The sequence below is a fragment of the Anguilla anguilla genome, chromosome 1, assembly GCF_013347855.1.
Source record: "Anguilla anguilla isolate fAngAng1 chromosome 1, fAngAng1.pri, whole genome shotgun sequence".
In the NCBI taxonomy this organism is placed as follows: domain Eukaryota; kingdom Metazoa; phylum Chordata; class Actinopteri; order Anguilliformes; family Anguillidae; genus Anguilla; species Anguilla anguilla.
Genome location: NC_049201.1, coordinates 74923646 through 74937185, shown reverse-complemented (window position 1 = coordinate 74937185; position 13540 = coordinate 74923646). Strand labels below are relative to the sequence as shown.

Below are 13540 nucleotides of genomic sequence, written 5' to 3'. Positions count from 1 at the left end.
TGTGTTCCCCGCCCCGGTCTGCACACTGTACAACAGAAAGTATGTTCACACAACCCTGCTTAATAAAAAAAAACGTGTTCATTCAACTCGAAGTTTGTGTGATGCCGACGCGGCATCAAGTGTACCCTGTGAGAGTAAAATTGATTTTGTCAGAGTTGATTGAACACTGAATGTTTTTGCTGCGTGAAGACAAAATACTGTGCGGTGTATAGGTTGCTTGCAGAGAGGTTTCGAAGAATATGTTGGTTGAATACTAAGGCCTCAAAAGCTGCTAGAGATTTTTGTGTACCAGTAGGCAGTACTGAATGTTAAACAAATGTATTTAACGTTATACTATTATATTTTAACTAAGCTGAGCTGAATCATATTCACTTTTAATGAAAACCATTGGGGAGTCCTAGAATTTGTTGGTGCTGCTCAAAAAGCCATGTCTGAGTTTTATTCTTTTTCATTATTCAAATGTCTCATAATTCATCAGCATATGACATCGGTACAGAAACCCATGAGATTAAATCACATTGTGTTCAAATAAATTAAAATCCCGTAAAACAAACAACTACTTCAAAACAAATAGCTGTTGCTGTGAATTCATATTATTTTTGGAAATGCTAAACATTTTGCATGATACCCACACCATAGCTGAGATTCAGTCATTTGTCCTTAACATTGACAAACTAATTAAAATCACAAATTGTGATTTGTGATTGAACAATTTTTCTCTCTTCACATAGTTTGCTGAGTTTAGCAATCACTGAGACTAACTTGCCAAACTGAGTTTGTGGTGAAAAAGTGTAATACTTACACTTTTGTTTCCCTGTACGCCAAAGTTAAGGACAAATGTTGATTGAATCCAGGTCATTGCATTTGTCTGTCCCAAAAAAGCAATGATACTGCTGCTGCTACAAGAGGTTACGCTCATAATATTTTAAGCACGATACAATTCAGGTTAAGTACCTAAGGGTGCAACAGCAGTGCACACTCTGGGAATCAGACCTACAACCTCAGAGTTAAAACCCCGCATCCCTAAGCCTTTTTCTACCCTGCACCTAGGAATAAGATACTGTTTTCACAGCGCTGGACTTTCATAGTTTTACTTTACGGCTTCTCGCTCCTTATGGCAGAGAGAAGAGAGACCTTCAAACAAAGTTTTGGGCACTTTGTTAAAACGGTGACAGTGTCGATTGTGACATGTTTCACAGCACAAATGACAGGTTATCGTGTCTCAGAACTGTTATTCTCCTTCAGCCTATTTTTTAAGCAGGCTTGAAAGAGCTGAGACACCCACCCCTGCTACCTTTGGGATGATTCCTGGCAAAAATATGGCGGCAGCTTGTCCCATGGCACTCAAAATAGCAGGAATATATGAACGGGACTCGTTTTCAGCCTTCTCCCTCTTGAGGGAATCAATTTCATCCTTCATGAGCTGTGCCTTCTCTTCGAAGCCTTGCTTAATGAGCTCCTCCTGTTCCTGAAAAGACAAAAACAACGACAAGCAAAACCACGCTCAGAAAAACCTTAACTTGGAAAATCAGAGACACCAAGCATCACAATTCGAGTTCATGCTGTTTTCACCCTGCATTAATACATAGGAAACAAGCTGAATGAATCAGCTTGGGGTTTCTATTCATACTGCAGCAATCATACCTGACAGGAAGGATTTGATTAAGGTTTTTAAATTCATAATGGGGATTAACAAAGTGAACTATGCGAGATTCTTCAGGAGTTCTGTAAGTAGAATGAGGGGACGTAAATGGAAATTAGCAAAAGGTAAGTTCCACACAGACAGTAGGAAGCATTTTTTCATGCAGTCAATGCGTGGAATAGCTTGCCCGGTGTTGTAGTAGAGGTGAAAATGGGTGGTTTTCAAGACCAGACTTGATAAGGTATTCAACGTTTCCGCTAGTAAGGTTTTGCCGTGGTGTGGCGCCACAGCAAAATCCTTGCCGCCACACCATAATAATTAAAAATAATAATAAAATAAAATGTATATATATGCTTGCTCCTTTCTGAGGCCGTCGGAAGACTTGCAGCGCGCTAATGTCGCACGGTCTGTCAAAGCGTCACTTTTTTTTCTTCAGCCACCGAAAGACAAGGAAAAGGTAGGTAGCGACGCTTCAAATATTACAAAAATACCATAGTGTTAACCAGTGTTTTAATTAGACCAAAATAAGTGCCGGTACCTACTCCTCAAATTACATACTGTTTAAAATAAATTAATGTTGGTAATCAAAAGAACAGTCGGTACTCATATACAAGTCCCGACAGCTCCTGCCCATCTGAAGCACTGGCGTTAACTGTCATTCGGTGATGACAACTGGCGGATCCTAACTCTGATCGGGAAAGTGGAATGCCTCATGCAGTTGTCTGATCGGACAAGTAAAAAATAAATATGTAACGTTATCTGAAAATAAACAGTGTTTGTTTGAACCGAAGCGGAACCTGTTCCAGTTGAGCTACGTAGGCTACGTGCCTACCTTTTTTTTTTTTTAATCTAGAGCTACTGTTATAAAGGTACAATACATCTGATTAAAATGGTGACCTGGAGAAGCCCGTCAGATGTCGCGGCCGCAAATTGTTGGCAAATCGTCAAAACAGCGCGAATTAAAAAAATTTTTTTTAGGGCATTTAAAATGTTTGAGTGATTCAACTACTTCCATTTCCACACTACAACATGGTGATTTTTCCCATGAAAACGAAAGGGAACGTGTTTATTTTTAAGGTTTTGTGAATGTAGTGAGCTAGCAAAACTGAGAGTTAGGCTACAGTTGCTACAGCTGACAAAGAAGGCTGCGTTCTAATGACGATTATGATGATAACTAGAGGAGCAGTCTCACAAGCTGCTGCAGTGTCCAGAAATGAATACAGATAAAACTAGCTAAGAAAAAATACATTAATCAAGCATCTAAGTTAGTTAGGAAATTTTTGTATCATGCTTCTCAGTAGAATTAGAATGTAACAGAACAGAATCTTTAAAGCCATTTTTCTCACTTTTTCCTTTTTTTTGCATGGCAATGCATGTAAACTCTGTCATTGAGTGTGAGAGAGACAGAGAGAGAGGGCTTTGAATGTGGACCCAGCTCAAATTATATTGTTAAATAAAAAGATAAAACATTCTAAGTACTATTTTGTCATGGTAATTGAGTTAATTTAGCAGAAGTGTCCCTTTTAAAGTGCAATATGTAACTTTTCTTGAGTATCAATTTTAGTTATATAGTCCTCTATTCTTGAAGATAGAACTTCTAGATGGACAATGTGCTCTTTTAATTGTTCTCACCCCACCATAACTCAAAATACAGGCCTATTTTGCTTCAATATTTACAAACAATACAAGGGTTAACAAACCTTTTATGGTTTTAAAGTACATCTAAAACTACTTTTTAGCTCTTGCAAACTGTTATTCCTTGTATCAAGAGCTCGTCAGAGCTATGAGATAGATTTAGATATTTTAAAAAAACCTTTAAGAAGTGTCAAGAGGTTATGTGCTCATAGTCTTAAATTTTTTTGCCTTTGCTCCCCCCCCCCCCCCCCATCCGGACACCCACCACCACACCAAGAGATCAATTCCACAGGAAACACTGGTATTAGATACTATCTAGCCTGTAGGTACAATTTAGTTAGGAAAATGGTGAGCATTGTTGGGCTGAATGGCCTGTTCTCATCATTATATTGTATTATGGTATGTTATGACATGGCTTAAAAAAGCACTGTTCCAGGTATAATAAAATAGCGACGGAATGTGGTCACCTTTTTTGTATTGAAACCAGAGAAGAGAACCACCAAGCAAGGTGTATGCTGGTAATATGAAGAAGAAAAACGTTGACTGTGATACTGGCGGATACTTTTTGCATCTGGGCTGCGTGACTACAGCCAATAGGAAGAGCCAGAAAGTATCCTCCAGTCACTAATGGTGCACAGTAAAATGTTCAGTGTTGAATCAACTCTAACACATGGTCCCTATTGGATGTATGAACTAGAGTTGATAGAGTTGAGTTAAAATTTTACTGTGTTGTTCTATCTGTTGTCAACAAGGTACTCTATGATTAGTAGAGTTCCTCTCTGGTTTCTATGCAAAAGATGATGAGAGCCATTTCTTCTCTCGATTGCATTCCTCTCTACTGTTGCAGGAGATTCTACCTGGGTAAGTGCCCCAACCTTTTGCATATGCGTAATGCAGTGTTATTTCTTTTTGTGTATAAGCGGAAGACCAGTTATCAGTTCCCATGTCTGGGATGCCAAAGCATTGGCAACAAACTATCAACCAAACATACAACAAACTTTAAAAAATCTTGGTCATTGAGCTAAGCACAATTTGGCACTCTGTCACAGGCTTGTGGGGATTATTTGTTTCATCATTCCTCTACTTGTCTGATTTATTTTTCTCCCCACTCCCACCTGCAGAAAATGTAACCTCTAACTCAGGGGTAGCGAACCCTGGTCCTGGAGAGAAACTGGTCTGGCAGGGCTTTGTGTTCACCTTACAATCAGCAACCAAGTTTGATCCAAGAAACCAAGTTAAGTGATTTAACCGTGTATTTGACTGCAGACTGGGGGCCAATACAGTTACTTGAAATAAGGGTGGCTTTTGGAGACCTCCCCTCAGGTCTTATCTTTAACTGAAGTATTAATGTCGAAGGCAACAATATCACTCAGGGCATCTCTGACAAAGAAGCTGGCCACAGGTCTACGAGCTTGTTGAGTGCAAATGCCTGCAGAATCTACCTGCAGCTTGCTGTTCAGGACTATGTCTAACTCCTTTGCAGCATTCTTCTTGTCCTCCTCCAACTTTTCCTCCAGCTGCTTCATGTTCTCTTCGAAGGTTCGCTCCTGGTCGATCAGCTGCCTCTCCGTGATATTTCTCTGCTCCTCAGAAGCACGAGTCTCTTGATACATGACCTCCATTTTTGCCCAAAGTTCTGGAGGAAGATGCAAGGCTGTGTCAGCTCAACAGTGATTAATCATGAGTCAATTGAAGCAATATACACAAGATAAGGCCATAGATCAGGGGCCTGCAACCTTGTTTCTGGACAGCAACAGGGTTTGCTGTTTTTCTTTGTTACTGAGCACATAATTGATCAATTATGGCTGGTGATCACACAGAAAAATTATCCGACCTTGTGTCTCTGCTCTGAAATGGTTATTCATTTAAAGGTAAAAACAAAAACCAGCAGTCCCTAGGCTTTCCAGGACCAGGACTACATAGGCCTTCCATAATTGATAATTACGTAGAATAATATCTTTTTGGTAATCAATGTTCAACAATTTTACCGTAAAATTAAATATTATTTCATCATGAGATGAGTAATGTGCTTTGGGTGAATGGTTCTGGCCATATAAGTATTTTAATGCAAATTCTTCATTTTAATGCGATGCATTCAGTAATGGTTATGAGTGTCAGCACATATAGAAAGATGAGTATCTGGTGGGTCTGTAGAATTATGCATTTCCATCCCCTCTTTAGATCCTCTGAGTATATCAACAGATACTACTATGGACTAACAAATTGGTAAACTCTGTACTGTTAACTTTTATAAGGAACGCATGTAGTTCTCTCTCCCTTCCATTGATGCTGAAATGGTCCATCTTGATGCATCATCTGAGAAATACATTTTCAAGAACCTCAAAAAAACTTAAGACTGAAGGAATACAAGAGTGGGGCATCTTGTTAGCCCATAGTAATATATGTTGTATACTGCAAAAGGATGTAGTGTCACAGGGAAGTATTTATACAACCCAACCCATTCCATGAATCCTTTGTGACATCACCTTCTTCCTTTCGTTGTGCATCACTGAGAGATTGGTCCACAGTCATTATGGCTTGCTCAACAGGTTCTTTCTTGGCCAGGTAGTCCTTTAGACATTCCTCATCCTGTAACCCAGCACTCATGTGAGCAGCCCTCATAAGAACAGAGAGAACATTCACTTAAAAATATCCAGTCCAATCCAATTAAAGTGCAGGACTGCCTGGGTATTACAATACACACCTATGATAGATCATAAATCAGATGTCCTCCAGTTTACATTGTCCAGTGTACTGTACCTTTATTCCTTTTCCCGGTGCTGATCTGTATTTTGAGATGCCGTTTCGTAACGCCTTGCGGTACTGCTGGTATCCTCCAACTGACATGTATTGTCCAGATGCAGTATTTTTCTCCAGAGGCCCGAATATTTGCCCGATGATGGACTCGCAAGCCTTCTGCGATTCAACAACATTCTTCTCGCAGATTGCCATGTACTCTGTCTGCAGCAGTTTCTACAATAAAGAGGAGAAGGAGGCAGATGATGATGACACACAGGTTATGGCCCAGATACTGTCTACCCACAATGCACCTCAGCCCTGAGCCATGGTGTCCACTACACAATAAAATGAAGAGTACAGTTTGATTTATGGGGAATAGTAGGGACTGACTGCATGCCTTTACCATTAGCTCAAGTTGGTTTTTCTGATCCTCATCCTTGAAGCAGAGGTTCATGAAGATCTCGACAGCATTTTTCTCGACATTGCCGTGTATACCTGACAGCTCCTCCTGTGTTTCAGTTGGGAAGGCAACCCAACTGGCCATCTCTTCCTTGTAGGACTTCACAGCAGCAGCTATTGCATTAGAGTTCTCAATCTGGGCCAGAGCCACAACTGCATTTTCCAGGCAGGGAACCTGACCACTGCAGATAGCGTCCACAAACACCTTTGCAAGGTTCCCCAGCACTGCAATACACAGTGATGAGACTGTTTTTTTTTTTTTACACACAGTGATGTATGATTCTTGGCATGAACCTTACGCTTGTTATTAAAGGCTTAGCACAGAAGACAGAGCATGGCCTCTGATTTATCATCCTTTAACCTTCACCTGATAACAACAGCATTTCATTTCCATGATGACTGAACGCAGAATTTATATGACATTCTAACAGGTAAAGGCTTTTCTGTAATTACACCACGGACGACGCAAACTGAATTTATAAGGACCAAAGGCCCACACATGTCAAAGAATCATGGACTAGCACAGAATATTTTGAGATCCAATAAAAGAATTACCATAACCTCAGTTAATCTATTTTTATGATTTTAGGAAGTTATATGTTGCAACACCTCCCTGAAGAATAAGTGGATGATAACAGGTGGTTGGTCAATACTCACTTCTGCCAGTCATGTAATAGCCCCCTTTCATGGTTTTGGTTTTGGTTTCGCTCATGATGTGATTATAGAAGCTCCTGGCTTGCTCCACGAAGGAGGGTTCCAAGTCTTCGTCGCTCAGGTCATCCATGTGCTTCATCTTCTCTGCATTGGCGGGACGGTCGAACACAAAGCACTTCCGGGTGGGGAAGAAGCTCCGGAGGCTGCCCCGTGGCATGTTGTAGTCCGTGGTTTGCTTCGAATGCCCTTGTTTTAAAAGACAAATCGGTACGAAAAAAAAAAACTTTCAGTTTCCTTTTGTAGCTTTTGGCTCATAGCGTACTTCATCAAGCAACTTTATTAGGCTACTTTCGAACAAAACTACAAATCTGTGTCTTGTCGAATAAAACTGAAATTTTCAGCCATTTAACTGCACTGTTACAAGACCTATATAAGCCAGATCAAATATGTATTTAAGATCCTTTCAACCCTTTAGATGCTGGAATATTTGAAAATACTCCCATAGATCCCTGAGAATTTTCAATGAGGCACTTCACTAATCTAAATGTACAAATCATATAAAATAATTTTGTTTTAAATATCAGTGAAAATATACAATATGACATTGTAAGAAATATGTAGGAAATTTACTGATGTCTATAGCCAGTTATAACATATTAAAAATAATTATATGGCCAAGGTCTGACACCACACGGAATATGCACATGTTTGTAGATTGCTGATGGACTGCTGATCACAACCGGTCAGGAACCACTCGTCATTGCCTCCAGCCTGCACACATCTGTCGCCACCTGCTGCTCCCCATCACCGCCACCCGGCCCTGTCCATCATCTGAGCCACATCATAAACCCTATAAAACTGACTGACATGTTGGTCACCAGTCGGCACCCTGAGCCGACCAGAGGAGGATGGGTTTCCTCCTTGAGCCTGGTTCCTTCTAAGGTTTCTTCCCATCTACCACAGGGAGTTTTTCCTCGCCACAGTTGCCTTAAGTAGGCAGTATACTTCGTATGAAGTAGAACTTTTTGAGCAAAACGAAGCAATCAGAACAACTGACAAACAAAAAGACGCGGTGTTGTGTGTTCGTACGGTGCTGGGTGCGACGGCCTAAAGGGAGAACTTTTCGAAAAGTTCTTTCTTGTTCACCGACCTCCCCCTCTCAGCTATTGCTCCAAATATCACATAGTTGGTTACGTCACGGTTGAGAGTTCAGAGGGCTGAATTCACATGCTAATGTACGGAGAGTCAATGCCAATCTCTCTTCTGTAGAGATGGGAATTCTGTGAGTTCCCACATGTTTGATGAATGGTGCTACTCGTTTCAGCAAGTCATCAAAACGCCTAATACACATGCGGAAATAAGAGAAAGTGGACTGCCTCGTCTAAACTCGCATTTGCCGAATGGGCAGACAAAACTCCATTCTCCGTCCTACTCTGATTAGAGGGCGAACGTACCATCTTCTTCGCCTTTTTTCTTCTTTTGCATAGCTATATAAACTAAAGCCACTTTAAACTTTTTGTTTTGTGTTGTGATCTCGCGTAGCCCTTCTCTTTATACATCCATGGCGTAGCCGCGAGATGGAGGTCTGGTTGAGATTCCAGTCCCGGTTAATAGCTGCCTCGTAATTATTCGTAATTATTCACGCACCAGCAGCGTGGAGTGACTTTAAACGGTGCAGTGTTCTCACTGAGTATACCGACAACAGTGTTCGTGGACATGTTCGCCGCTGGTTCTCAATCCTGAAGTTCTTTCTTCTTACTGAGTATACTGCCAGCTTTAGGCTTGCTCCTGTGGGGGTTTAGGCTAGGGTTGTCTGTATTGTGAAAACTGTTGTAAAATACCCTATACAAATAAAATTTGATTGATTGATTGATTGATTGACTGATCATTGGTTGCTTGTACTTGTTAAATCGTTAAGACCAACGAGTGAATGTGTCTTTGTGAAGTGGTGTCTAAAATCTTGCTCAGCTTCCTCCATCCGACCACTAACTGTCTCATCTACTTCATGGAGACTCTTCCTCACGACGTCTCGCCAATAGTGATCAAAGTTGTTCTACAGAAGCCAACAGAAGGCATTCTCGATTAAGGGCTGCCAATCGGCTGGGTGACGTGGGAACTTGGCAGAACCAACACTCTTTTTTTAACCAGGCCCTCCCAGTGAGAGGCCGCCATCTTGCCCGCTCTGATGCAGCGGCGAACAAGCAGCAATGTTACACCCTTCCCTTTCAGACACTTTGGTCAAGTTAATGCTAGTTTGCGGGCCTCCGCAAACTAGCATTAACTTGACCAAAGTGTCTGAAATGTGGAACGCACTATCTGTCAAGTTAGTCTCTCACAGACCAATGGTATTAATGGAAGGATTTATCACACTGCTGACTGGTTCAGCATCAAAGGCAGGCTTACTGCTGACCACATCTGATTAGGACCCAGTCTCTACTGGTTGCTCAGCTGGTTGCTTGGCTGGTTGCTAGGCTGGCTGCTTGGCTGGTTACTTGGTGGTTGCTTGGCTGTTCTCCTCGTGGTCAGCTCTGTCTGTGCCGGACTATAATTATTTGAACCAAAGTTATAAAATGTCTCTTAATAATTCTGAAATGAGGTAACTAAATAGTGAAAACCTTAACAAATAGGACTCATCCGCAGTATTCTATCTGAAGTACCTTAGAGATATTGCAATTTCCTCCCAACAGAAGGACAACAGTCTTTAGATGAAAACTGGGAAATGAATAGCCTAGTATGCCGCATACATACTGTGTGTGTATATACATTCAAACCGCTATCTGACTACAAATTTTCAGTGCCTCACCAGATTTCAGCTTGAGAGCGTTTTCCAGGTATTGGTCAGCGGTTATCTGGTTCCCATCATGCACCAGCTCCAAGGTGAAGTCTCGAACTGTCCACACAAAGGAGGGGAAGAAGCGCATAAACTCAGGGGACTCGTCCTCGTCCCCGGCCTGCGATTTCACCTTGATGTGGTCCGTCAGTTCCGTCACATAGCTGGAGGGTCAGTAGTACAAGAAAAACCAACAACAGGGGCATCCATGCAAAGCTATGCATTCCAAACTAAGAAGGTTTTCAATGTTTATATTAAAAATAATAAACACAAACAAATATTATTTAAAAATAATATTTGTTAAATATATCATTTGGAACATTTTTTTGAAAGAATAATATGTATCACAGAAATGTTAAATCTGAACAAGAACTTCAAAAGTTCTGCATGAAAACCATTGTATGAATATGATAAATCATTTCTGGACAATGGCTCTGATTTCAAAGTAACATTGCCTACATATTAAATGTTCCTTTTGTAAGCCACTTTGGCTAAAATGATCTACCAAATGCCTAAAAAGTATAAACTCTATTATTATGAATGATGATGTCATTTTTTGTATTCATCATTTTTTTTTTGTTTTGTTATATTATCACACTAGTGGGGTGGCCACAGAAAGGGCAGCTAAATGGGAAGTGGCCCCAGTACAGGATACTGAAGCCGCTGCAAAGCGTCATTGTCGATGGTCCCGATGCTGTTGTACACCAGCGTGCTGCTCAGGAGGACCGCCAGAGAAAAGACCCAGTTGTCGTTCTTCGCATCTCCCTGGGTAGACAACAAAAACGGAAGATTTCCCAGCATCAGACCTCGCACTCTGTCAGCTGGTGGGAGGTGGGAGTCCCCATTACCTGATTACGTGAACGCCGCATTACACGCATTGGCGCTCTTACATGGACAATGTAGTCTGATGTAATGTCATGCAACCTTATCCAGAGTGACAATGTGAGCTATGAATACGAGTCACGAGGACCAAAGGTGGGTGATTAAGCATGTGTCTGTATCATGTTGAGACAAAAGAAAACTGACTTAACAAACAGTTACTATATTCATATGTGTTTTGAAGAAACTGCAGAAAATAAATGTGGATCTCCACGTGGAAGGACGGTGACAATGTATGGGCAGATGGACTGCGACACGGCAAATCGAACGTTTATTCAAAAAACGGGGCATACTTTTGTATTTGTCTATTCATGTTGGAGGCAGAAAACATTGAATCCCTCACCTTCTCCACATCCCCCAACCCTTCGGTGTCCAGCAACACCAGGGTGTGGTTCGCTTTTTTCGGGTGAGGGACGCACCACATCCATATGCCCTTCGTCTTTGACTGTATGGTGGATCCGAGGGCAAATCCTTAAGTGGTAGATAGGACAGGACCAAGTTCAGGGCTGAATCAGTTATTATTATTATTATTTTTATTATTATTATTATTATTATTATTTCCTCTGTTCTTTGCCTGGATCTTTTATATCATTTTTATGACATTTTGAGGTACTTTCTTTCCATTACTTAAAATATGACTGCGCTCTTACATGTAAATGAATATGCATGTGCTTGTTACGTAGAAATTCCACAGGTGGGAAAATTGGTTATGGCGTTACTATTTCTAATGGGAAATGACAGTCTCACCCTTTCTCTTCCCAGCCAGCTTGTTCATCAAGTATGACTTCCCAGTGCGGTACAGACCCACTATTGCCACAACAACCACAGGCTGATCTATCTGTTTCAGGATCTCTACAGCCTCTGGCACGAGGCGCAGGTTCCCGTCCTGCTCGTTTTCAACCAGACAGATTGGTTCACGCATTGAAACAGTGCCACTAGACATGATGCTCTGCACAAACACACATAGAAGGAGAAATACAGGGTAGTTACAAGGGGGACATTTGGAATAGGTATAGTTGACTTCTGAGTATTTAAAGAATACTGGGCAGTGAGCTGTGGCCAGACAAGTTTTTGCTTCCATTTTGCCACCACTACACAAAATACCCAAATTTAACTCAGAATAAAGTTGTAATAAACCCTGCTTCTCCAGTTCCACAGGTCTGATGGTATTTATTCATACCTTAAGTCAACATCCATTTCAAGGCAAAGGAAGTAGGTGAGTGTTTAACTGCATAATTTGCCTTCACGAAGGTTGGCCAACCAAAGTGATCGATTTTTACTGAAACATGTCTCCCTCCTATGGACATATGCGGTAAAACAGTTTTCTGTAATTGCGTGGTAGGCTGTCACATTGCCAATTTTTAATTATTAAGGAATTGTGCGCAATCCAGTTGTGAACTCAAATGCTTTTGGGCAATACTGATTATATGATTCTATTTGTATTGTCGTTGTTCCCTAGAAAAGATGTGGATAAGAGCGTCTGCTAAATGCCGGTAAAGTGACAGTTATTATGCTACAAATACATTTCATGGTTCTGATGTATTCTATGAATAAGCTACGTTGTGCTATTCGGCAAACATCTTGAAATATGCTGAAAAATGTTGCTGAGGAATCAACCCTCAAGGTATTCTGGAAGGATTCAGTATGTCTTGGTCTTAAAAAAAATTTTAGTAACCATTTATTTATTTAGCTTTAAGTTTATTTTGAGTTCTTGTTGAAAGACGGACGTTTTCCTACGCAGAAACGGTAATGTTTGTGTTTCCGTGCTACAATGATGTTTTCGTCAAATTTACATTGTACAAAGATCGGAATTTCATTTCAGTCTGGTACATAAATCTGGTAGACCTACATAAATAAAGGATTGCGGAGAGTTCACGAATCGCATGCCATTTCAACTCAGCCTATATGTTGCTGGTAAGAAGAAGAAGAAAAAGAGGGACAGGACCAAGAATAATAGAGCAAAATTGCATCTCTTACTATTAGTTGACTTTTCACAGGCAGGCTCTGAGTGCACCTCTTCTGCGGATAACAAGCACTTAATGATCAGAGAGTGAAAGGAGAAACCGCTTCAGGTTTGGTTTCATTTTCGATCGTTCGGTGTTAGTAGCCTAGCCTACTTGTGGATTGCTTCTCAGAATAGTCAGTGGTGCACGGGTCTAACTTGTTTGGCTTGTATATTAGTGGTGAAAATACCAAGACGACTGAAAATACAAAGATTAACGGATTTAATGCGCAAAGAATAGGCGTACTGGATGGACCCTAAGCAGGGTTCGGGTTATGTGGGAGCTAATGGGAGCTGAGCTCCCATAAGGAGGGGTCTGAGCTCCCATGAAAGCAGTAAAATCATACATCTGTGGGGGTCGCTAATACATTACCAACAACCATTATTTTACCTAATTACTAACCATTCCATCAAAATTTAGTGCAATGGTGTTATTCACCTCTCACAGATCATGGTTTCATTAGGATAATTCACTCGTTTTTCATAAAAAATACACGTTCAAACTCTTTTTTCTGTATATTGGAAAAACCAAGATATGAAATACACTAGTTTTATATAACATTTAATTTTAAATTTGTTTTACATTTTTAAACATTTTTTTTTTCCATGGGGTGATGTTGCTAAATAGAGATGAGACACCTCTTCTGTTCAGGGTCAAATTGACCCGTTCACTTAAAATCAAGCCAAATGAGTCATAAGG

General features: G+C 40.7%; 1 protein-coding gene across 2 annotated transcripts in view; it reads right to left on the bottom strand.

Moving 5' to 3' along the window:
- The window catches only part of LOC118220194 (guanylate-binding protein 1-like), a 122436-nt gene that overhangs the window by 24413 nt on the left and 84483 nt on the right, over positions 1–13540 (bottom strand). The window contains exons 11-20 of one of the 2 annotated variants that reach the window (XM_035403907.1): positions 11586–11787; positions 11182–11309; positions 10615–10724; positions 9933–10123; positions 7133–7375; positions 6420–6700; positions 6038–6250; positions 5764–5866; positions 4720–4913; positions 385–1468 (exon numbers count right to left, since the gene is read on the bottom strand). In XM_035403907.1, the coding sequence (XP_035259798.1) occupies positions 1247–1468; positions 4720–4913; positions 5764–5866; positions 6038–6250; positions 6420–6700; positions 7133–7375; positions 9933–10123; positions 10615–10724; positions 11182–11309; positions 11586–11787 (1887 nt within the window). In that variant the 3' untranslated portion in view covers positions 385–1246. Of the gene's footprint in view, positions 1–384; positions 1469–4719; positions 4914–5763; positions 5867–6037; positions 6251–6419; positions 6701–7132; positions 7376–9932; positions 10124–10614; positions 10725–11181; positions 11310–11585; positions 11788–13540 lie in introns of those variants that run through there. The other variant, XM_035403923.1, reaches the window with a different exon arrangement.